General features: G+C 42.2%; 1 protein-coding gene across 2 annotated transcripts in view; it reads left to right on the top strand.

Annotated features, from left to right (window-relative positions):
• Positions 1-26,787, top strand: part of MFSD4A (major facilitator superfamily domain containing 4A) — a 234,144-nt gene that overhangs the window by 98,305 nt on the left and 109,052 nt on the right. For both annotated transcript variants that reach the window (XM_069756226.1, XM_069756227.1), the window contains 2 exons: positions 17,409-17,607; positions 21,395-21,634. In XM_069756226.1, coding sequence (XP_069612327.1) covers positions 17,409-17,607; positions 21,395-21,634 — 439 coding nt within the window. The remainder of the gene's footprint in view (positions 1-17,408; positions 17,608-21,394; positions 21,635-26,787) is intronic.

Here is a 26,787-nt window from a genome sequence, read left to right on the forward strand (position 1 = left end):
TTGGATACATCTGAGGTCTCTTTATCCATGGTGGAGGAATCAGAGAAAACATGTGCGGCTTTTTGAAGGCGATTTTTAGCAAAGTCAGACATGATAAAAAAATTGCTGATGACTGCGGTAGATGTTTAACTCACTTAAAAATAACAGGGTGGTGTGTCAAAAAAATATAATATGTAAAAAATACGGAGCAAAAAAAAAAAAAGGAATGGGTGCACGGCAATCAATTGAAACATATGCAAAGAAAAAAGAAAAAAAGCCAGCTCACCATATCCAGCAGAGCACGGAACCAAGTCCTGACACGATGCGAACCAATGGAAAAAAAAAAAAAAAAACACGATGTTCCAGCTCCAAAAGGTAAAATAAACAAACTTTATTGGGAAAATATAAAAACATGAAAAATCATGAGCTCCATGAAGACAACACCATGACCTGCGTGAGTTTGGCTACGCGTTTAAACCGGAAAGGTCTTTGTCAAAGCACATCTACCAAGATTCCTGTGAGAATACAAAGAACCCTTCTGCCAATCAGGTAACTACAAAAAGGTCACATGTTTAAGGTCCTATAGGACATGATATATCTAAACTAAAAAGGAACCCTTCTGCCAATCAGGTAACTACAAATAGGTCACATGTTTAAGGTCCTATAGGACATGATATATCTAAACTAAATTTAAGAAAACGAATACAAAAATATATACAAAACATGCAAAAACAACAAACAAATATATGAATAATAACAAAAATATGATAAAATTATCATGAAAGATCATTCTCAATAGTGAAACATAATTTCGTGACGTTTATTTAACCCTTCAGGAAATCTGGTCCCTAGATTAAATATCCAAAATGCTTCACGTGTGAGCAAAGATCTGGCCAGATCACCGCCGTGGGGAGGTTTTTTCACTTTTTCAATGCTATTGTTAAAGAACTAGTATTCCTGGCATAGGAGCACCAGATGTTTCCAAGTCCGATGAACACCCGGGTAAAGCAGAGATGACAATCCCTATGTCAATCCCTATGAGGCTAACAGTAAGCTATCCCCAAAGCTCCTGCCCTTACAAGGGCAGTCCACAGCTACCCCTGTATGCACATGCCCTGCACTCTCCCTTTCTTGTCATCCCAACGCGTTTCTTCCAAGCTCAAGTCATCAGGGGACCTGCTTGTATAAGGAGGTGTTGCTAAGTGTTGGTAAAGGAGGGACAAAAAGTCCTGCCACCCTCTATGCTGTCCTGTGGTATTCGGTCAGGGTGACCGACGCTGCTTTAAGGGATCTGCTGGGGTGATGTTATGGCAGCTAGATGGTATACCTTCCCACAGGTGAAGTATGTCCTCAAGGCTTCCCGGTGTGTAGATGGTGGATGGTGAGAGGCGCAGAGAAAAACGAGGACTCAAGGTTGCAGTCTCTTTACCTTTACTGAAGACTTCAGCATCCACAGTCCAGGGCACCAGATCACAGGGCAGGCAGAGTCCGGCCGGTTTGGAGGTAAGTCCAGAGTCCCCTTTGTCCAGGTGGAAATCAATAGCCTTCCCTTGCGCTGTAGTAACATAGTAACATAGTAACATAGTTAGTAAGGCCGAAAAAAGACATTTGTCCATCCAGTTCAGCCTATATTCCATCATAATAAGTACCCAGATCTACGTCCTTCTACAGAACCTAATAATTGTATGATACAATATTGTTCTGCTCCAGGAAGACATCTAGGCCTCTCTTGAACCCCTCGACTGAGTTCGCCATCACCACCTCCTCAGGCAAGCAATTCCAGATTCTCACTGCCCTAACAGTAAAGAATCCTCTTCTATGTTGGTGGAAAAACCTTCTCTCCTCCAGACGCAAAGAATGCCCCCTTGTGCCCGTCACCTTCCTTGGTATAAACAGATCCTCAGCGAGCTATTTGTATTGTCCCCTTATATACTTATACATGGTTATTAGATCGCCCCTCAGTCGTCTTTTTTCTAGACTAAATAATCCTAATTTCGCTAATCTATCTGGGTATTGTAGTTCTCCCATCCCCTTTATTAATTTTGTTGCCCTCCTTTGTACTCTCTCTAGTTCCATTATATCCTTCCTGAGCACCGGTGCCCAAAACTGGACACAGTACTCCATGTGCGGTCTAACTAGGGATTTGTACAGAGGCAGTATAATGCTCTCATCATGTGTATCCAGACCTCTTTTAATGCACCCCATGATCCTGTTTGCCTTGGCAGCTGCTGCCTGGCACTGGCTGTTCCAGGTAAGTTTATCATTAACTAGGATCCCCAAGTCCTTCTCCCTGTCAGATTTACCCAGTGGTTTCCCGTTCAGTGTGTAATGGTGATATTGATTCCCTCTTCCCATGTGTATAACCTTACATTTATCATTGTTAAACCTCATCTGCCACCTTTCAGCCCAAGTTTCCAACTTATCCAGATCCATCTGTAGCAGAATACTATCTTCTCTTGTATTAACTGCTTTACATAGTTTTGTATCATCTGCAAATATCGATATTTTACTGTGTAAACCTTCTACCAGATCATTAATGAATATGTTGAAGAGAACAGGTCCCAATACTGACCCCTGCGGTACCCCACTGGTCACAGCGACCCAGTTAGAGACTATACCATTTATAACCACCCTCTGCTTTCTATCACTAAGCCAGTTACTAACCCATTTACACACATTTTCCCCCAGACCAAGCATTCTCATTTTGTGTACCAACCTCTTGTGCGGCACGGTATCAAACGCTTTGGAAAAATCGAGATATACCACGTCCAATGACTCACCGTGGTCCAGTCTATAGCTTACCTCTTCATAAAAACTGATTAGATTGGTTTGACAGGAGCGATTTCTCATAAACCCATGCTGATATGGAGTTAAACAGTTATTCTCATTGAGATAATCCAGAATAACATCCCTCAGAAACCCTTCAAATATTTTACCAACAATAGAGGTTAGACTTACTGGCCTATAATTTCCAGGTTCACTTTTAGAGCCCTTTTTGAATATTGGCACCACATTTGCTATGCGCCAGTCCTGCGGAACAGACCCTGTCGCTATAGAGTCACTAAAAATAAGAAATAATGGTTTATCTATTACATTACTTAGTTCTCTTAGTACTCGTGGGTGTATGCCATCCGGACCCGGAGATTTATCTATTTTAATCTTATTTAGCCGGTTTCGCACCTCTTCTTGGGTTAGATTGGTGACCCTTAATATAGGGTTTTCATTGTTTCTTGGGATTTCACCTAGCATTTCATTTCCCACCGTGAATACCGTGGAGAAGAAGGTGTTTAATATGTTAGCTTTTTCCTCGTCATCTACAACCATTCTTTCCTCACTATTTTTTAAGGGGCCTACATTTTCAGTTTTTATTCTTTTACTATTGATATAGTTGAAGAACAGTTTGGGATTAGTTTTACTCTCCTTAGCAATGTGCTTCTCTGTTTCCTTTTTGGCAGCTTTAATTAGTTTTTTAGATAAAGTATTTTTCTCCCTATAGTTTTTTAGAGCTTCAATGGTGCCATCCTGCTTTAGTAGTGCAAATGCTTTCTTTTTACTGTTAATTGCCTGTCTTACTTCTTTGTTTAGCCACATTGGGTTTTTCCTATTTCTAGTCCTTTTATTCCCACAAGGTATAAACCGCTTACACTGCCTATTTAGGATGTTCTTAAACATTTCCCATTTATTATCTGTATTCTCATTTCTGAGGATATTGTCCCAGTCTACCAGATTAAGGGCATCTCTAAGCTGTTCAAACTTTGCCTTCCTAAAGTTCAATGTTTTTGTGACTCCCTGACAAGTCCCCCTAGTGAAAGACAGGTGAAACTGCACAATATTGTGGTCGCTATTTCCTAAATGCCCAACCACCTGCAGATTTGTTATTCTGTCAGGTCTATTAGATAGTATTAGGTCTAAAAGTGCTGCTCCTCTGGTTGGATTCTGCACCAATTGTGAAAGATAATTTTTCTTGGTTATTAGCAGAAACCTGTTGCCTTTATGGGTTTCACAGGTTTCTGTTTCCCAGTTAATATCCGGGTAGTTAAAGTCCCCCATAACCAGGACCTCATTATGGGTTGCAGCTTCATCTATCTGCTTTAGAAGTAGACTTTCCATGCTTTCTGTTATATTTGGGGGTTTGTAACAGACCCCAATGAGAATTTTGTTACCATTTTTCCCTCCATGAATTTCAACCCATATGGACTCGACATCCTCATTCCCTTCGCTAATATCCTCCCTTAAAGTGGACTTTAGACAAGACTTTACATAGAGACAAACCCCTCCTCCTCTCCGATTTTTACGATCCTTTCTAAACAGACTGTAACCCTGTAAGTTAACTGCCCAGTCATAGCTTTCATCTAACCATGTCTCGGTTATTCCCACTATGTCAAAGTTACCTGTAGATATTTCTGCTTCTAGTTCTTCCATCTTGTTTGTCAGGCTTCTGGCGTTTGCGAGCATGCAGTTTAGAGGATTTTGTTTTGTTCCAATCTCCTCACTGTGGATTGTTTTAGAAATGTTCTTACCTCCCTTCTGAGTATGTTTTCCTGGGTCGTCTTTGTTCGAGTCTAATGTTTTTCTTCCCGTCCCCTCTTCTTCTAGTTTAACGCCCTCCTGATGAGTGTAGCGAGTCTTCTGGCGAATGTGTGTTTCCCAGGTTTGTTGAGGTGTAGTCCGTCTCTGGCGAGGAGTCCATCATACCAGTAATTCACACCGTGGTCCAGGAATCCAAATCCTTGTTGTCTGCACCATCGTCTTAGCCAGTTGTTTGCATCAAGGATCCTGTTCCATCTCCTGGTGCCATGCCCGTCTACTGGAAGGATAGAAGAAAAAACTACCTGTGCATCCAGTTCCTTTACTTTCTTCCCCAACTCTTCAAAGTCCTTGCAGATTGTCGGTAGGTCCTTCCTTGCCGTGTCATTGGTGCCAACATGTATCAGAAGAAATGGGTGGACGTCCTTGGAGCTGAAGAGCTTTGGTATCCTATCGGTCACATCCTTGATCATCGCACCTGGAAGGCAGCATACTTCTCTTGCAGTTATGTCCGGTCTGCAGATGGCTGCTTCGGTGCCTCTCAGTAGTGAGTCTCCCACCACCACCACTCTTCGTTGCTTCTTGGCTGTACTTTTTGCTGTCACTTGTTGCTGTGTGCCCTTTTCTTTTTTGCTTGCTGGTATTGCTTCATTCTTAGGTGTGCCATCTTCATCCTCTACAAAGATTTGATATCGGTTCTTCAGTTGTGTGGTTGGTGATTTCTCCATGGTCTTCTTGCTTCTTTTGGTCACATGCTTCCACTCATCTGCTTTTGGAGGTTCTCTGACACTTTTTGCACCTTCTGTGACCAGTAGAGATGCTTCTGTTCTGTCTAGAAAGTCTTCATTCTCTTTGATGAGTTTCAAAGTTGCTATTCTTTCTTCCAGACCCCGCACCTTTTCTTCTAAAAGGGCCACTAGTCTACACTTCTGACAGGTGAAATTGGATTCTTCTTCTGGTCGATCTGTGAACATGTAGCACATGCTGCAGCTCACCATGTAGGTTGTCACATCTGCCATGTTGCTCCTAGATCCTGCTGACTTGCTGTGTGTTTTCCTTCTTGTGTAATCTACTCAGCCAAGCTCTCTTGCAATAATGTCCTACAGGCAAAAATTCTTAGGGAGACTTCGCTTCTCCCAGAAGGCACCTGGAATATGCAAATTAGCCTCCTGAAGCTTGAATCCCTGGTTTGGTGATGCTTTCGAAGCAGCTGGTCCCGGCTGTACCCAACGATCTTCTAGCTTAGGGAGACTTCGCTTCTCCCAGAAGGCACCTGGAATATGCAAATTAGCCTCCTGAAGCTTGAATCCCTGGTTTGGTGATGCTTTCGAAGCAGCTGGTCCCGGCTGTATCCAACGATCTTCTAGCTTAGGGAGACTTCGCTTCTCCCAGAAGGCACCTGGAATATGCAAATTAGCCTCCTGAAGCTTGAATCCCTGGTTTGGTGATGCTTTCGAAGCAGCTGGTCCCGGCTGTATCCAATGATCTTCTAGCTTAGGGAGACTTCGCTTCTCCCAGAAGGCACCTGGAATATGCAAATTAGCCTCCTGAAGCTTGAATCCCTGGTTTGGTGATGCTTTCGAAGCAGCTGGTCCCGGCTGTACCCAACGATCTTCTAGCTTAGGGAGACTTCGCTCCTCCCAGAAGGCACCTGGAATATGCAAATTAGCCTCCTGAAGCTTGAATCCCTGGTTTCAAGTGGTGTAGTCCCTTACTGCCTATGGCTTCACATAAGGTTCTCACAGATGTGATGTCTCTCTATCTCTGTCCCCCGTAGTCAGATAGGACAAAACCTGTATGACTGGTGGCTTGAGGCTGTTTATAGGGACTCTAGCATGCCCCGGCCTCTAAGGGGCGCCACCGTGCCTCCTGGGTATAGGTGCGGACAGGTAACCTGCAATTAGCTGTCCTGCCGGTCTCTGGAGCAAAACATAAAGGTCCTTACTCCCTCGGTGTTCCGGCTACTGGGCTTCTGCGCCTCAGAAGGAGGCAGCCTGTATAGGGCTGGTCCCCTTCTGGTATCCTCTCCTTTTCTCTGACTTCCTTCATGCTCACTGCAATACAGTTCTGCCTTTCTGTGTCTCTTCGCAGGAGCTGTAGCACTTCAGGCTACACGGCTCCTCTGCTTCCTTTCTCTCTGGCTCTTTCTGGGAGCTGCAGCTCTGAGGGCATGCACAGCTCCTTTGGACCCTTTGTGCACCTCAGACTACTGTCTGGAATGTTCGAACTTTCACTACAGACTACCAGTTATATATGTATGGGGAGTGACCTAATAGGAGCAGAAGCTCCCACTGGTGGTCTGGGGAGTGAATGTGTTGCATGTTTGTGATACCTGGATGCAGTTATCCTTCTTTGCCTCCAAACGTAGTATCACTCTCCCCTGTGACGACCAGGACCCTGGGGCACTGCACATATATGACATCCGAGTGCTGTCCATTTTGTTCATGAACCTATTCATTTGAGTAGCAGAGTTTGACCCACAAATTGGATCAAAATCAGATGGGTCTTTTTTTTATCTTTTTTATCAGTCAGTCTTCAAAAAATTAAAAAAACTGACACGTGAACAAGCTAATAGGTTATAATAGGTACATGTACAAGTTCTGTCTGTAAAACACATGAAGACTTATGTGAAACATGGAAGTCTGAATGAGGCCCAAGTGAGAACAACAATATAGACTCATATTCTCACCACATTTCATTCATACTATTTGTCACATACAGTGATGTGGAAAAGAAAGATAAGAACTTACAGAAAACTTGGAAGGACAGACAAAGGGTAAAGATATGAAATATATTGTATTTACACAATAGCTAGAAATGATTTGAGCCGCTTACTTAAAATGGAACTAGTTCTGTTTTTAAGAAATTTTTTATGAAAGCAATAAAATACTTAACTACTCTATGACTAACTAGAAATATATCCTCATACTGTACATTTTATGAGAATATGTGTATGTGAAATCTTACACCATACCTATAAGGCCACATTCACACTAGCAGTATTTGGTCAGTATTTTACATCAGTATTTGTAGCCAAAACCAGGAGTGGAACAATCAGAGGAAAAGTATAATAGAAACATATGCACCACTTCTGTATTTATCAAACACTCCTGGTTTTGGCTTACAAATACTGATGTAAAATACTGACCAAATACTCAACGCATGAACATGGTCTAAGACTACAAAAGAAAATATCTCTTAAAACTCATTATTCAATTGTGTCTATTAGGCTTCTTTCACACTAGCGTCGGGCTCGGCCCGTCGCAGTGCGTCGGGCCGAGGTTACCGACGCTAGCGTTGTAAGCGCCGCACAACGGGTGCAGCGGATGCAGATTTTCATCGCATCCGCTGCCCCATTGTGAGGTGCGGGGAGGTGGGGGAGGAGTTCCAGCTGCGCATGCGCGGTCGTTAAAAGCGGTCCGTCGGCAGCAAAAAACGTTACATGTAGCGTTTTTTTGTGCCGACGGTCCACCAAAGCATGACGCATCCGTCGCACGACGGATGCGACATGTGGCAATCCATCGCAATGTGTCGCCAATACAAGTCTATGGGGAAAAAACGCATCCTGCAAGCACTTTTGCAGGATGTGTTTTTTCGGCAAAACAACGCATTGTGACGGATTGCAGTTAACGCTAGTGTGAAAGTAGCCTTAGTTATTAGGCGATGTGCGGAATTTGTTCTGCATGTTCTCCCTAGGTGTCCGCACACAATACACAATAGGAATCTGCTTTAGTAAGGGTATATGCACACAGCGCCATTTTTAGGCAGGATCCTGGTGGAATAAGTGCTCAATAAATGTAAAAAACAATGAACATAATGCACTGCAATGTCAAAACGACAGTTGTGCATATGTTCTATGTTTTAATATATTTTATCTGCTTCAGACTTCAAAAGCCGTAAAGGTCCTAAAAGAAACAAAGAAGAAAAGACTGAAAAATAATGTTTTTAAATGGTTTTATCAGTGTGTAATTGAGGTGTAATAAAGGTTTTTGCTATTTTCTTATAATTGGTGGTTGTGCATACCATTATTAGTCTAGTCTTTTCGTCTTTGTTACTTTAGCCCATGGTTTACACAGACTAGGTTTTGCACCCTGTATTATTATTGTTACATGCTATTGTGATAGGAGTGCATCCTTTTTTATATATTTAAAGGGCCTAAAAAAAGTGACTTGGGCACTCTACAAGCAGCTTCTATTTTATATATGACATTTAAAAAAAAAAAAAGATGCCAGTGACATAGACATGACAAAAAGAAATGGCAAAGAAAATGCATCAGGAAAAAACAGTGCCGACATTATCATGCTTAACCCCTTCACTCCGCAGCCCTTTTTTGTTTTTGTGTTTCTGTTTTTCCCTCCCCTTCTTCCCAGAGCCATAACTTTTTTACTTTTCTGGCAACATTGCTAAGTGAGGGCTTGTTTTTTGCTGGACGAGTTGTACTTTTGAACGACGCAATTGGTTTTACCATGTCATGTACTCGAAAATAGGAAAAAAAATTCAAGCGCAATGAAATTGCAATAAAAGTACAATTCCACAACTGTTTTTTTAATTTTTTTACCATATTCTCCAAATTCTAAAACTAACCTGCCATTATGATTCTCCAGATCATTACAATTTCGTAGTGGTAAAAAAAAAATCCAAAGTTTGTTAAAAACAAAAAAAAATGCGACTCAACCGTAGCTGCTCCATTTGTCATGAACTGGGGCTGGATGAGGGCTTATTTTTTGCACGCCGAGCTGACGTTTTTAATGATACCATTATGGTGTGGATACAATCTTTCGATCACCCGTTATTGCATTTTAATGGAATCTTGGGCGACCAAAAAAAGGTAATTTTGCCGTTTTGACTTATTTTCTCGTTACGCCATTTACCGATTGAATTAATTCCTTCTATAGCTTGATATGTGTATATTTTATTATTTTATAGTTTTATTTTGAATGGGGCGAAAGGGGGGTGATTTGAACTTTTATATTCTTGTATTTTGTAAATACTTTTTAAAACCTTTTTTTTACTTTTCACATGCTTCAATAGTCTCCATGGAAGATTAAAAGTTGTGATAACCCTATCACATCTGCTATACACAGGCAATCATCAGATTGCCTGTGTGTAGCAGAAATGCTAACTTGCTATGAGTGCCAACCTCCGGGCGGCGCTCATAGCAATCTGGCTATGACAACCATAGAGGTCTGCTGCTGGAACCCTCTGGTTGTCATGCCGACCCATCAGTGACCCGCAATCATGTGATGGAGTAACCGATGGGCGGGATTAGTGACGCGCTACCCGCGAGATCACATTAAATGTCGCTGTCAGAGATTGACATGTGCTGGGAAAGATGTGGGCTCAGCACCAGAGCTCACATGAAAGGGAGGGACACGATATGCGCAGTACATGTACAGCGCATGTCATGAAGGGGTTAAAACACCATGCAGGTATGATGGCGTCTATAAGACGACATGCGCACATATCCTTGTTGTATTTTAATTGCTGTTTATTTGTACAGATTTGACACAGAATTTTTTATTTTTTAATTCAGAAACTTAATAAATAATGTACTTGTGTTTTCTACATGAATTTTTTTCAGCCATCTTTTTTCTTCATCATTTCATTAATGTTTCCTAAGGCTTTCTTTCTTTTAAAATTTTCCTGAAATATCTGTTAGCATTTTGTAGATATTTTAAAATCTATTAAAACAATTAATAAAACGTTAGCAAAAATGACTCAAAAACGCACAAAAACTGCATTTTTTGACCGTTCCGATCAACTTCTATTTTAATTTCTAAAATATAGTGTGAGTTCATAGCGGAAAATGCCTGAAGAGTGTCCAGGTCCCTTTTTTTTTTAAACGCTTGATGTTTTTTAAAAGCCTAAAGCTAAATAAAAACTATAAAAAAACTAACGTATGAACAGCAAGCATGACATTAGGGCTTTTAATGCTACAAAGAATAGTTCATCCTAAGAAAGTTGCTGATAGAATTTATATCCTTTTTTTAACATCTGATACAAGCAGGGTTAACCTGAGAAACGGAGACACTGCCAAGCTGTTACCTGCTAGCTTCTGTTATGCACTACAGTTAATTAATCTCTAATTAAACATTAGGTCGTTTGTCAGCAGTGAGCACGTGTTATGTGCAAGGTGGCACTAGAAGGGGAGGAAATTCGGACATTGGTTCCAGTCAATGCTAAGACTTTTCCGAAAAGATCTGACTGGTAAAAATACATTACTGCAGATGCGCGTGGTCATCTTAATGCTCCTGCTTCCGAGTATTTTTCAAGAATAAATGAATAAACTACTTAAGTCTGAGGCTGAATGGCGGTGTGTGTCGTGTGGCACTGGTATTGTAGTGTTGTAATGTAGCATTGCATCTTATGATGACCTACGGTGTCACATTGTCACCTGCCATCTACCACTTCCTTAACAGAGTGATAAATCTTTCTGAAAGTGTAGACTTCAGTTTTAAGTCATATGGGACTGCGAATTGCTTGACTTCTTTCTGATTGAGATGTGTTTTAGAACAAAATTTGCCAGCTCTAAAACAGTTGTGCGACAGCTGTTACTTGACATGTGTCGCCGTGTAGCCCCAGCCTAAGAGAACTTAACAGCTGTACTAACATTAAAAAGGAGAGGACATCATACAGAACAAGAAAGAAAAAGCTAACACTGAGGAGGAGGATGAATCATATTAATACAGCAAACGCGCATCGAGGGGTTCATTGCAGCAGTTTGGACTCTGGGTAACTATGCACACCTATATCTAGAATACATACTTTTTACTTCCTTGATTGACAATGTATTTAGAATTTGTTCATTGCAGTTTAACTATGGGGTGCAAAGAAGATTTCTTTTAATTAAGGCTATTTTCACACCAGCGTCGGTACGGGGCTGTCTCCATGCATCGGCCCGACGTACCGACGCACGTTGTGAAAAAAATGAACAACGGGGGCAGCGGATGCAGTTTCACAATGCATCCGCTGCCCCATTGCAATGTCCGGAGAGGAGGGGGTGGCCGGGGAGGAGGGGGAGGCATGCGCGGCTGAAAATGGCGGATGCAACGCACAAAAAAAGTCACATGGAACTTTTTTTGTGCCGAGGGTCCGCCAAAACACGACGCATCCGTCGCATGATGGATGCGACGTGTGGCCATACGTCGCAATGCGTCGCTAATGCAAGTCTATGGAGAAAAACGCATTCTGCGGGCAACTTTTGTAGGATGCGTTTTTTCTCCAAAACGACGCATTGCGCCGGCCGTCACATGACGCTAGTGTGAAAGTAGCCTAACCAAATTTTGTCCTCTTGGATGTTTCCTTCAATTGTTTGTTTGCTTGCACCTTGCACTTTTCGCTGGTTTATTTAAAAATACTTATTTTCATCTATTTATTCAGAGGCCATAATGCAAGCAGCCATATGTTTGCTGTATTAATATGATTCATCCTCCTGCTCAATGTTAGCTTTTTCTTTCTTGTTCTGTGTGATGTTCTCTCCCTTTTTAATATTTTTTTAGATATTGTTTAATAAAATTTACATTTTATTCAAATTTATTGGAGGATCTTTTTTCTTTGTTTTTTCCTGACTTCATGGTCCTCTGTGTTGACACTTTGGGATATACATTCTTTGAGCTCTACTAACATGTCCACTTTAGTAAATACTTGTAATTTCCATGAAGTACCAATTCTGGAGCATTTTTTTCAGATCTCAGCATAGTGCCAGTGCTCTGTTATTTCTCTTTGCAAATGATGAATCTGTAGACAACTAGGGTTTACCTTTCCTTTGTCAAAAGATGTTCCTAATCACTCCGAAGATTTCCAATCAGTATTGCCAGCAACTATACCTTTAGGCCGGGGTCACACTTGCGGGACTGGAGCGTACGGCCACATAGAAATACCTGCATCCGCACACTCTGATCCCGAGTGCCGGGACTTGATTCGAGAGACTCGCGCAAGTTTCTCGCATTGAACTCGCTAGTGTGACCCCGGTCTTATAGATCTTCTTAGTGTTGTAAGATGTGGAATTCATGTCATTGTATTGACATGCATCTGTCATGCATTATTTATGTATTTTAAATACACATATTTATATAAGGGGGTATAATCATTTATGCTGTGCACCATATATATATAAATATATATAAATATACTGTATATTTGGCTCAGCATAAATGCGTACCCTTCCTTTGAAAAATAAGATTTTAATCAATACCTCACTAGACAGAAAAATCATTTCCAAAATTTTGGTAAGATTGCTTTTCATAGAACATTTTTTTAACCCACAGAATTAATATAATGTTAATAATTTGACTTTCATTACAAAATCTTCAGTTTTACTCAAATTAATTAATGCATAAATTAAAATACTCCACATAAAAAAATACTACTTTTTGATGGGCATCCCCTGCCAGGACCCGTCTCCAGAAAATCACTCCATCTCTCAGTCCCTTCTGCTCTGGATCTCGCTATCCCTTTCCTTCAGCCTCCTCCACCTAGGGACACCCAAAATGCCGTACTGCTCATGTGGACCGACTGTGCACTCCAAGGCCCTATCTGACTCTCTGACAGGCAATTGTCCTTTCCCTTCAACATATCCCCCACTTTGGTTTAGTCCCAAACATTGACTCTATCTATCCCTACTGTCAAACTACTCTCATTATCAACCTACTATACTGACATTGTAAACAAATATCACAATTCACATTATACATCACATTACACCACATAATAGTAAACTTGCTTCTTCAAGAGGGAACGTGGCAACATGTGTATCTCCGTACAGAGTGGCCCCAGATTAAGCAATTCACAGCCCAAAGAGAGACTCAACATGTCAATAGGGGGAGAGGTAGCAGGAGGAGGATCGTCCTCATCTGCATCCTCCTCCTTCTTAAGAGGATGACAGCAAAAACTATAAATGTTATAATACCAACAATGTTTGGGAATGTGTTAACAGCTGTGATAGTAGGAGCCCCTACCGGATCTCATCTAGCTATTGTGTCCACAAACAATCACATCAGCTACTATAACACCTACTGACTTTGTGAATGGTACAATACTGGCTACCTTTTATTAAGGGAACAAACGTGTGGCATAGAATCTATTAGAGAAGGAACATCGATTGATGATCTATAAATTTACAATTTCTCCTTTCATCACTTAAATGAGGGATGAATCTCATTAATAACAAAAGGTCTTTCATTTACACCTACTCCCACATATGATGCATTTACCTGGACAAAGGATTTACATGTCTTTTGCCAGGAAACTATCCTTACATAAGTATCATTCAAGTGAGAACAGAAATCCTTCTTTTTTAAGAAAAGAGAAGTGGAGATCAATTTAGCAATATGCTTCCTTTTTTCTCTTTAAAGCCGAAGAGTAAAAATACCCATTGTTATACTCATACACATAGAAACATTTTGTGGATTTGATGGAGAAAGGTCTGAAAAAAATTAAAATTAATATTTGTTTAAAGAATATCAAATTTAAATAATGAGGAACAAAAGGCTTTAGAGAAATTAGTAGAGACAGAAGGACTGATAATAAAACCCCTGTTAAAGAGGGAAATATAGTACTGATGAATACGGGGGAGTATATCAGAATGGTGCGAGATTTACGAAGTTATGAGAACATTTATGAAATTTTGGCAGCTGATCCCACATAATCTGATTTTAGAGAAGGAATTCAAAGTTATGTTCAACCTAAATCCAACATTAGCTACCTTTTATGTAATGCCCAACGTGCACAAGAATAAGATACCGATACCAGGACAACGAATTGTTTCTGGCAATGGCAACCTCACAGAAGGTGCAAATCGTTATCTAGATGAAGTACTGTACTGGATGAGTATGCTGTTTGTGCATAATCTGCCATCATTTATTAGACATACTAAAGATATGGTTTTGAAATTAAAGGAGATCACAGTATCATTGACCACTGTACTCACCAGCCTTGATGTTGGGACCTTATATAGCAACATTGACCACAATTTAGGTATTACTTCGGTATCGCACTTTCTATCAACCAAGGGGTCACAATTTACAGCACACAATACATTTGTTATTTCACCTTTACATTGTGTTCTAGCTCACAATTATTTTATATTTGATGGCCTTTTTTATTACTAGAAGAAGGGTATTGCTATGGGCACGACATGTGACCTTACTTTTGCAAGTTTATTTTTAGTGTCTTGGGAAGATGAATATGTTTTTTTGTGAGGATTTTTCCTTTTATATTAGTCTCATTATTTTTTGGGAAAATTTATTGACGATATCTTAATACAGTGGGACATTACTTTATTACTGGATTTTGTTACCATCCTTAATAACAACAATGTGGGCATGCACTTTACATATGAGATGGGATGTTTGTATACGCACCTACAACCAGGCTGCTTTATATGATGTTGTAAATCCTCTGACACTATGGGATCCATCTGCCTCATGATGAACTCAATACATGGGAGGGAAACGCATTAGGGCTGTTGAATTATCACTTATGGATAGCAGATAAGTGTTTTATTTTTATGGTTTATATACCACTGTTTGGGGACACGGTACTGAATCTGTGCAAATGTGCAATAAGATGTGCTGGGAGATTGTGACCAACCAGTATGATATTTAAACAATTTGGTAAAAATGACAAATGACACTTATTAAATGTGTATCCAGGTTTATTGGGGGGGGGGGAGTTGTATGGGGCACAGTGACCTGGTGACCCATCTGCATGATATCTAAACAATATGGTAAAATAATAAATGCAATTTGCTAAATGTGTATTTAGGTATATTGAGTGTGAGCCTTATAGGGCATAGTGCAATATTAATGATCGAGCTGAAATATCATGAGGTACTCTGTCTTTGTTTATGAATGCACTTGGGCACCGTGATATTACTCTAATAATACCATGTCTCTATTATCCTACCTATTCCCCTCTTTTTTCTTCACTCCCTACCCCAAATTAGCAAGCAGTGTAATAGAGAGTGATTAGGGTAAGTGAGGGTGAGCCACCGTTGAGCTTGTGCACCATATTGCGTGCATATTGCGGCCCTGCGCTTAGCAACCCGATGTTTACCCTGGTTACCAGTGAAGACATCGCTGAATCGGCGTCACACACGCCGATTCAGTGATGTTAGCGGGAGATCCAGCGACGAAATAAAGTTCTGGACTTTCTGCTCCGACCAACAATGTCACAGCAAGATCCAGATCGCTGCTGCGTGTCAAACACAACAATATTGCTATCCAGGACGCTGCAACGTCACGGATCACTAGCGATATGGTTGTTAAATTGTTCAGTGTGAAGGTACCTTTAAGGATAAGAAATTCTAGGGCATCCAAGCCGTTGGGGAGCGGGGGCGCCATATTGCTTTAAAGTTAGGGTGCCAATCTCCGCAGACAGGTAGGGGTTCCATCAGGGCGAAATAGGGTGCATACGATTGCATGGTTAGTTCATTATTTTGACCACTTGGTGTTCTGGATAGACAACATTAGTTTGTTTGTTTGTTTGCAATGAATTGAAATAAAAGGTTATTTTAAGGTATGTATTTTTCTTGTGAGCCAATTTTTCTAAAAACCTCTGATCTGTCCTTGAGCATATTTGATGCTTGTATACCGACATGTATAGGAAACCGATGTCCACCAACAACCACCTGCATTGGAAAGGCTGGAACCATCAGCATTAAAGGCAGGGATTCCAGTAGGCCAATACATTTGAGCCAAACAGAACTACTCTGAGGAAGCTTCCTTATTTAAGGAGAATCAGAACCTTTCAAAGATTGTACAATAAGGGGGTACCCTAAATAACTGTTATGTAGAGCATTTAATAGAGGTAAGACAACAAATCGACATTAACTTTTTCATTCAAATGAAAGGATATGACTAAGCAATACTAGAATAAGATGTATTGGCACTTTTGACAATTATGTGACAACAGTATATTTTGATGGCAGGTCCCTATGTAAGGGAGGTTGTTACTGAATGTCCGGAAATTACATTTTCGAAGTGGGGATAAAAAAAAAAAATTGAGGATTTTTTTTGACACATAGTCACTTTAACCCCCCCTCCCCCAAAAAAAAATAAAAAAGAAAGCTAATAGGGCAAGCTGGCTTTCTGCGATGCGGAGGGGCTTTCATCTGTGTGCTGACTGTTCCTTTTGCAAATATTTTTTAGTAAAAATTAATTTCATGCCAATGTACCCATTTTTGAAATTCTATGTTGGTAAATCAATCCAGGAGTTTGAAGGAGGATTTCCAAACACTTTATTTAGTTCTATCAATACTTAAACTGATACTCACCTTTCTTGTCATGTGAGGAAAATCCATCCAAAAATTCACTGAATTTAAAATTTTGGGGCACAAAAAATACACCTGAGTCCTAGGAAAGACAATATATTGATAAGATTATTTTGCAGGAATGGGAAAGCTTGATATATAAACTTAACTCACGGAGTCCCTCTGGTTTCAATGAAGGTTTTAGTGTTGGTGCCTTTTTATGATCTATGGTAATTAATAAGGATAATGGTATCTAATCCCTGTTTCTTGGCTTCCATACTGCGTAGGCCCCCTTTATTACCTGCTTACCTGCTTTGTTTGTTCATACAGAATGAGATATTATATGGAAACAATTTTGAACCATTTTCCTAGAGGACAAACTAGCGCCCAGACAATTTCTGTCACATGTGTATGGGCACCTTAAATGTGCCAGAAGTGTAAACTGTGAAGTGCATATGTTGACATTGTTATAGCTTGCACCCTATTTTATTATTGTGATGTCCTTACACATATTCTTCTACTAACAATCATTGTTCTGTTCTGTGAAATCAATGGGAATCTGGCATAGGACACGTTATAAAGAATCTACAGGGTATACATAGTGTACCCCTCTTGTTTCTTCTTGCTGATCTTATTACTTTGCTATCCACAGATTGAAGCTGTGTTTGTTCATTTTGTTGATATGTTCACTGACCATCTCACTGGTATTCGCCATCATTCCATTTTGCGATCATGTTGGTGTTCTTGCAATGGTTATGGCAGTGGCTGGACTAGCAATGGGCAACATTGATACTATCTCCAACATGCAGCTTGTGAAAATCTATCAGCAGGACTCAGCAGTTTTCTTACAGGTAAGAAATACGTGGAAATTCCATAGAGATGTGGAAACATTTAATGCATTGCCAGAAATAGTAATATTCCATTACTTGTAATCATATTGTATATATTGTGTTTATACAGTAGTTTTGTGATTTTCATAGCTCAAAGGCCCACCCCTCATTCCAAGGTCTAAAAAATGCAGCTAAAACAATGCATGTGATTTATCTCCACAATATAGCAAAACGTTGTTGGCGATAGATCTCCATGGACACCTTTGTTGACTGAGAAATAATAACAATGAAAGAGAGAAGTCTGAAACATTATAATACTATTAACTCCAATGTTTATAGGAGCCCAACTGCAATGATGACTATAGTTATAATTATCTGTGATTTTAAGGTTAAGAAAATTCCAAAGAAAAAAATACATAGATAGGTAGAAAATAATTGCATCATGTGACTACGCCTATCTGAATGTATCAGCTGAACAATAAACGAAGAAACTCCGGTATCACATAGAATGGAGTGCTGACTTCATAAATATGAACAAATATATTTTATTAGTAAAAATCAATCATAAAAAATACATATATGTACAAGGTGTACATCAAGAAGGAAACAACAAGTGTCACCTGGGAAACAGTCACAATGATTGGGCTGTCACAATGCAGAGGAGTTATTAAAGCATATACAAGCATATATAAGTTCAATATTATGAGTCAGACATATACCAATCCCTATTATTATAAGCATGTCTTAAGTACTCCTGTGAGAAAGCAAATGATAAACACATGTCGGGACGCTCCCCAGGGAACATTGATCTGCACATGCACCTTAAATATGAGTCAGCTATGTCCACAGTGGAATAGGCATAGATTTAATAAGCCCTCGAGTCACCTATATTATTATTACCGTATTTATTTATATAGCCCCATTGATTCCATGGTGCTGTACATGAGACAGGTTACATCAAAATACAAATATCACTTACAGTAAGCAAACTAACAATCATAGACTGGTACAGAGGGAAGAGGACCCTGCACTTGCGGGCTTACATTCTACAGGATTATGGGGAAGGAGACAGTAGGTCGAGGGTTGCAGTTGCTCCAATGGTGTTGAATTGGCCGTGAGGTCATTGCAGGTTGTAAGCTTTTTTGAAGAGATGGGTTTTCAGGTTTGAAGGATCCAAATGTGGTGGATAACTGGACGTGTTGGGGCACAGAATTCCAGAGGATGGGGGATATTCGGGAAAAATCTTGGAGGCGGTTGGGTGAGGAGCGAATAAGCGTGGAGGAGAGAAGGAGGTCTTGGGAGGACCGGAGATTACGTGAGGGAAGATATTAGGAGATTAGTTTGGAAATATACGGAGGAGAAAGGTTATGGATGGCTTTGTAGGTGAGTGTTAGTAGTTTAAACTTGATACGCTGGGAAATTGGGAGCCAGTGAAGGGATTTGCGAAGAGAGAGATTAGTTAGTCGGGCAACAGAGGTAAGGACGGACTGCAGGGATGCGAGAGTGTTAGAAGAGAGGCCACAGAGGGGGATGTTGCAGTAGTCGAGGTGGGAGATGATTAGGGCATGCACAAGCATTTTGGTAGAGTGAGGGTTAAGGAAAGGACTGATCCTGGAAATATTTTTGAGCTTGAGGCGACAGGAGCTGGCGAGAGCTTGGTTGTGCGGTTTGAAGGACAGGCCAGAGTCAAGGGTTACTCCTATATACGTCATTCTTCCTTTTGGATAAGTATATCACTAGGATATGGAAGTACTTGAGACATGCTCATAACAGTAGGTGACTCGTGTAGGCTTATTAAATCTATGCCTATTCCACTGTAGACATAGCTGACTCATATTTAAGGTGCATGTGCAGATCAATGTTCCGTGGGGAGCGTCCCAATGCGTGTTTAGCGTTTGCTTTCTCACAAAAGTACTTAAGACATGCTTATAATAGTAGGGATTTGTATATGTCAGACTCATAATGTTGAACTTATATATGTGTGTATATGCATAAACAACTCCTCTGTATTGTGACAGCCCAATCATTGTGACTGTTCTCCAGGTGACACTTGTTGTTTCCTTCTAGATGTACATCTTGTATACAGCTCTGGCAAAAATTAAGAGACCACTGCAAAATGTTCAGTTTGTCTGATTTTTCTATTTCTAGGTATACTCGTATTTTTGAGTAAAATGTAAATTGTTCTTTTACTCTATAAAGTTCTGACAACAAGTCTCCAAAGTTCCAAGTAATACATTTTGTATTTATTTTCTGAAAATGAGAAATGGTCAAAATAACAAAAAATGCATTGCTTGCAGACCTCAAATAATGCAAGAAAAGCAAACTAGTTCATAATCATTTAGAAACAACTCAGTTGTTTTAACTCAGGAAGAGTTCAGAAATCAATATTTTGTGGAATAACCATGATTTTTAATCACAGCTTTAATGCGTCTTGGCATGCTTTCACAGTGCGTGCAAGACACTGTGGTTTGTACGCCTCTCCAGGTCTCCTTCTATCCGTTAGACCAGGGGTCCCCAACTCCAGTCCTCAAGGCCTACCAACATGTCATGTTTTCAGGATTTCCTTAGTCTTGCCCAGGTAATAATTGCATTACCTGTGCAATGCAAAGGAAATCCTGAAAACATGACCTGTTGGTGGGCCTTGAGGACTGGAGTTGGGGACCTCTGCGTTAGACAACCAGATCTTGCAAGATCTGGGGATGCTTCAGCAAGGTTGGAATTGGGCAGGTTAATCTTTACAGAGGACGTATGAATCAAGGCGCATACAAGGTTATCCTGGAAAAACAGTTGATTCCTTCTGCTCAGGCAATGTTCTCCAACTCTGAGGACTGGTTTTCCAGCAGGACAATGCGCCATGCCACACAGCTAGGTCAATCAAGGTGTGGATGAAGGACCACCACATCAAATCCCTGTCATGGCCAGCCCAATCTCCAGACCTGAACCCCATTGAAAACCTCTAGAATGTAATCAAGAGGAAGATGGGTAGTCACAAGCCATCAAAAAAAGAAACGCTTACATTTTTGTTCCAGCGGTGGCATAAGGTCACCCAAAAGCAGTGTGAAAGACTGGTGGAAAGCATGCCAAGACGCACTGTGAGTAAAAGTAACTTAAAATTGTGAATTGTAATTTTTTGGGGTTTGAAAGGAGTGACTTTGAATTCATGATTATTTGTCGTTCAGAATTATGGTAAGATACAGAATTCTAAGGGACCAGATATGATACAAGTTTTTGAATGGTAGTACAACTTTATATGAAATGAAAACTGTGAAATGTATGCAGAGACTCATTCTCATGATTGTGGTGGACCCCCAGCAATCAGCAACTTATCTATCCTGTGGATATATTAGTATGGTGGACTAACGGTTTAAAGAGGTTGAGTCACATGTACACATCATAGAAGTGGTCTTTCATTCAAAATTCCTCTTTATAAATCACAGACCTACTCATCAGGAGCATAAAAACAAGCATGTAATATTTCATTTTCCTGCAGCAGGCACAGTAAGGGAAATCCATTACCGAATGAATTTCCCAGCGATGACAACAATAGTGGGGATAGGAGAAGCACCCGCTCATTAGGAGCAGTAAGTCTGTGTATATTGGTAGCAGAAGCTGGACTGGCCTGGATCAGTTGAATAAAATAGGGTGTACATGAGAAAGATCACAAAAATTACATCGCTCGAAAATCATTCCATAAAATAACAGATATGATAAATTTAGTAGTTCTTGACTAGATTTTGTCTGTTTTACACAATAAGTAGAAATATGAATAAGTAATGACAGGACAGAGAACCTCTGCTTTATTCCTCAGGTACTTCACTTCTTTGTTGGTTTTGGAGCTCTGCTGAGTCCATTAATAGCGGACCCATTTCTTTCTGACACCAACTGTATACAATCAAATGCCACACAGAATGGGAGCAGCAACCTTGAGCACATCAGGAATTCAATTGTTCCACATCATCCAGGCAATGTATCTCACTATGTCCTTCCTCTTGATGGACCTGTATTGACAAATGTCTCTTATGCCTTTTGGATCATGGCTGCAATCAATGTGAGTTCATTATTGTGGTTCTTCTTGTAAATACACATACTCTGACCAATCATACCATTAAAACCACTGACAGGTAAAAGAAACAGCACTATTTATCTCATTATGGCATCTGTAAATATAAATTAGGCAACTAGTAAACGTTGAGGGTTTAATACATCAATGAACTTACATCAGAAGACTGCCTTAAAACACTGAACAGTCGCATAAGTTGTGCAAAAATATTGTGACTTTGGCGTTTTCAAGACAGTCTCAAGCAGCTCCTCCAAAATAGGAAGAGCTGGGTAGGAACCAGGTTTGGGCAGAGTGTAGCCATACCCGCTCAAATTCAAGTGTTTCCGTTTCTTATGCCATAAATGTTACTCCAGGCCTTGCTGCAACATTTTTCATGAGGCACATGCCACCAGGGCTACCACCAAGAATTTCAAGGCCCCATACTGGCAAAATTTTCAGGCCCCTTGAGACTCTGCCTAGTCTTCACCTCAGCTCCGCCTCCACGCCTCGAACCTTCCATAGTCCAACTTCCCACTCTTGGAAAAACTTCACTTCTGCACTACGTCCAAACCAATCACACATTAAAAGTTCCCATTGCACAGCATATCACAGTGGTCCCCAACTCCAGGCCTCGAGGGCCGCCAACAGTGCAGGTTTTCAGGATTTCCTTAGTATTGCACAGGGGTTGGATTCATCACCTGTTCTGATGATCACATTACCACCGATGCAATAATAAAGAAATCCTGAAAACCTGCACTGTTGGCGGCCCTCGAGGCCTGGAGTTGGGGACCCCTGGCATATCACATACATAGCCATCAGCTTTTGCTTTGGTCAAAAGATTTTCTAAGGGCTGCCACCACAACAACATAGACTCTTTTGGCCGGGCCCTACTCTTCTCTAACATATTACACATTTCTTAAAATATCCAGTACTCTTTTTAGTTTTTTTTTTAAATTTATTTTTCTTTAAGGGTATGTGTTAGGAGTCGAGTTTCCTCTGCTGCACAGGGGGAATCTCGATCCGTCTCCGCTGCGGTCTCCCATTCTCCTCCAGCCGCAGTGGAGTCTGCTCAGCAGGGACGTCGATCCCAGCATCTCACTCAGTCTGACTCTGTGCGAAGAGTTACTGCTGCTTTTCCTGCTTCTGCCATTGAAGCCAGTGCTGGGCAGCGGCAAGTGGACGTTTCTGGATCTAAGTCCTTATTTGCACACACTGAGCATGCCCAGGGCAAGATCTCCTGTTGGAGATCGAGGGTCACATGCTCAGGTACTGCAGCATATCCCATTGGTCCTTTTGGCAGGTCCTGAAAGGGCAAAACTTCTGTAGATGTTTTCTGTGCTGCAGCTATATAAACTGCGCATGACCGCACGGCCATGCGCTAGTATTGTCTTGTAAATATGTGTGTGTGTTGTGTGTGAAAGTCGCTCTTTAAATAACCCTCCCTATTGAATGTCTGTTCGCGGAAGGTGTATGTTTGCTATCTAGCGCCCGACTTATCCAACAGCAGGTAACACACATTACAGCTACCAGTTGCTGTGTCCGCCTGTACGGCGCCGTGCGCTTGCTCTGCGCTTTCCTGACCCAAGCCTGGGTGGTTAGTGGCGTTCGTCTGTGCGGCACCGCACGCACTCTTGTGCCTTAATATTATTATTTAGTTTCCTTACACACCCAGTTGCGGTGTTGTGCCAGCAAGTGTCTAATCGGACTTCAATCCTAGTTGGGCTTGAGTTCGCTGACTCCTTGCTCGCGCTCTATGTGCGGTACCGCGGTCCTGTGACGCAACAGGATCGCTTCCTTCACGCAGGGTGTAGTTAACCCATGCGTGTATACTTGTAGTACCGCCATATAGTCCGTCTTACTAGCAGCAGGGTTTTTCCTGCACGGTGGACCTCGGACTGCGAACGCACCTAGTTCCATTTCTTCTTGTACTTGGTGCGTTCCGCCAGTCCCTAACATAATACTAGCGCCAGGGTCTGGCTAGTAAATGATGGACGATCAGCGTTCACAGCGGTACATCCAGCAGCTGGAGGGAAGGTTGGCGGCTCTTGAGCGTTCAACCTCAGCTGTGGATGTCACTGCTGTCGCTGTTCAGGCTGCTAGTGTTGCTGCAGCCACCTTGTCCACTGCCGCTCCTGTCCCGACTCTAACTCGCCTCCCGCTTCCAGAGAAATTCTCTGGTGACAGTAAGTCTTGTAGGGGTTTCGTGAGTCAGTGCTCTATCCATCTCGAGCTTCTGGCCTCTCGTTTCCCTACAGAGCAGGCTAAGGTGGGATTTATAGTGTCTCTTCTTTCGGACAGGGCGTTGCAGTGGGCTACGCCGCTATGGGAGCGTAGCGATCATGTGGTGCAGAGTGCTCCGTTGTTTCTGAGCACTCTGAAACAGGTCTTTCTAGGACCTCGTGTCACCCATGATACGGCGCTCCAATTGTTGGCATTGACTCAGGGCTCGTCCTTGGTCAGTCATTTTGCCATCCACTTCTGCACCTTAGCATCTGAGCTGGAGTGGTCGGATAAAGCCCTCATTCCAATATTTTGGAGGGGGCTGGCTGACCACGTTAAGGACGCCCTGGCCACTAGGGAGATTCCCGCCACACTGGAGGAATTAATAACTCTATCCACTAGTATTGATCTCCGTTTCCACGAGCGGAGGTTAGAGCGAGCCCAGTGTAGGCAGAGGTTTCGGCTGGCTCCCACCTTCGCCAAACCTTTGGAATCTCCAGACCAGGCTCCTGAGCCCCATGAGCATGTGGTAGAGTCACAAGCGGGATCTAAGTCCCGGACCGCTCGTGCACTCCAGATTTGTCATCTTTGCCAACAGTCTGGACATCTTGCCTCCAGATGTCTCCAGCGGTCGAGGAAACGTCAGCGTCTAGTGGTAGTTGGTGGAGGTGCACTAGACACGGCGACGTTTGCCTCCAAATTGTCCTTTAAGGGGACAATAACATTGGGCTCATCCTCTCACTCGGTAGAACTCTGCGTGGATTCTGGGGCGGAGGGCAATTTTATGTCTTCAGCCTTCGCCCAGCGTCACGCAATTCCTCTGGTCATGCTATCTCAACCAGTAACGGTACGAGTGGTGAATGGATCGACACTGCCCGCACAGATTACACATCAAACTATCCCTTTTACTCTGTCCATGTCACCATATCATCAGGAGATTATATCTCTACTCGTCATTCCTGAGGGAATTGATGAGGTTCTCTTGGGGATACCTTGGTTACAGTACCACTCTCCTCACATCGAGTGGTCCTCAGGCAGAATTCTGGGATGGGGTGAATCTTGTGGGAACAGGTGTCATCGAGAGTGCGTTCAGGTTGCTACTACAGAGGTACCCGCAGATCTTTCCTCTCTCCCCAAGCAATATTGGTCTTATGCAGACGTGTTCTCCAAAAAGGCAGCGGAGACCCTTCCGCCCCATCGCCCCTTTGACTGTCCTATTGATCTCTTGCCTGGTGCTGAGCCTCCCCGGGGTCGAGTCTATCCATTATCTCTCCCGGAAACGGAGGCAATGTCTCAGTACATTCAAGAGAATCTGGCAAGAGGGTTCATCAGGAAGTCAGTGTCACCTGCTGGGGCAGGGTTCTTTTTCGTGCAGAAGAAGAATGGAGAACTACGTCCATGCATAGACTACAGGGGTCTTAATGCTATCACAGTTAAGAACAAGTACCCTTTGCCTTTGATATCTGAGCTTTTCGATAGGCTTCGGGGAGCTAGAGTGTTTACTAAGCTAGATCTGCGGGGTGCTTATAACCTGATTCGCATCCGTGAGGGGGACGAGTGGAAAACGGCATTTAACACCAGAGATGGGCACTATGAGTATCTGGTGATGCCCTTCGGGCTCTGTAATGCACCTGCCGTTTTCCAAGACTTTGTCAACGACATCTTCCGGGATATGCTTTCCACCTCGGTTGCAGTCTATCTGGATGATATTCTCATCTTTTCTCCAGATATTGACTCCCACCGGAGAGATGTTGGCAAAGTCTTCGACCTCCTACGGGCAAACTCTCTTTATGCGAAGTTGGAAAAGTGTGTGTTTGAGCAGGAGTCCTTACCTTTCCTGGGCTATATCATCTCCGCCCAGGGATTGGCTATGGATCCTGCCAAACTACAGGCTGTGATGGACTGGCAAGAGCCCCATTCTCTAAAAGCGGTGCAGCGCTTTATGGGGTTCATAAACTATTACCGCCAGTTCATTCCCCACTTCTCAACTCTGGTAGCTCCCTTGGTAGCCCTCACCAAGAAGGGAGCAAATCCCAAAGTGTGGTCTGAAGAGGTCTCCAGGGCCTTTTCTTCTACTAAGTCTCATTTTGTTAGCGCTCCCATCCTACATCGTCCCGATGTCGATAAGCCATTTATAATGGAGGTGGATGCCTCTTCCGTTGGTGCTGGAGCAGTCCTCTTCCAAAAGGATGCTCAAGGTCGGAAGCATCCGTGCTTCTTCTTCTCCAAGACCTTCACACCAGCGGAGAGGAATTATTCCATCGGGGACAGGGAGTTGCTAGCGATGAAATTGGCTTTCTCAGAGTGGAGACATCTCTTGGAGGGGGCTCGTTTTCCCTTTCAAGTTTTTACAGACCACAAAAATTTGCTATATTTGCAAACAGCCTAGCGGCTAAATTCTCGGCAGGCCAGATGGTCCTTATTCTTCTCCCGATTCCACTTCACCCTCCATTATCTCGCTGGGGAGAAGAACATTCGAGCTGATGCTCTTTCTCGCTCTGTTGTGTCATCTGAGGAGGAGGAAGGAGAGCCTCGGCTTATTGTTCCTTCTGAGAGCTTGAGAACCGTGGCTCCGGTGTCGCTTGAGTCTGTGCCTCCGGGCAAGACTTTTGTGCCCATAAATTTGCGACCGGAGGTTCTCTCTTGGGCTCATTCCTCCAGGGTGGGTGGACACTTTGGGACAAAAAGGACATCTGAGCTGCTGGCGAGGACGTACTGGTGGCCGCATATGCTCCGAGATGTCAGAGATTACGTTCTGGCGTGTGTCTCATGCGCCAAAAATAAGTCTCCTCGACAACGGCCGTCTGGGTTTCTCTATCCCTTGCCGGTGGCAGACAGGCCCTGGGAGATGGTCGGGATGGACTTTGTGGTGGGTTTGCCCAAGTCTCGCGGCTGTACCGTCATTTGGGTTGTTACCGATCATTTCTCGAAAATTGTGCATT

This window comes from Ranitomeya imitator, chromosome 3 (genome assembly GCF_032444005.1).
Source record: "Ranitomeya imitator isolate aRanImi1 chromosome 3, aRanImi1.pri, whole genome shotgun sequence".
Lineage (NCBI taxonomy): Eukaryota > Metazoa > Chordata > Amphibia > Anura > Dendrobatidae > Ranitomeya > Ranitomeya imitator.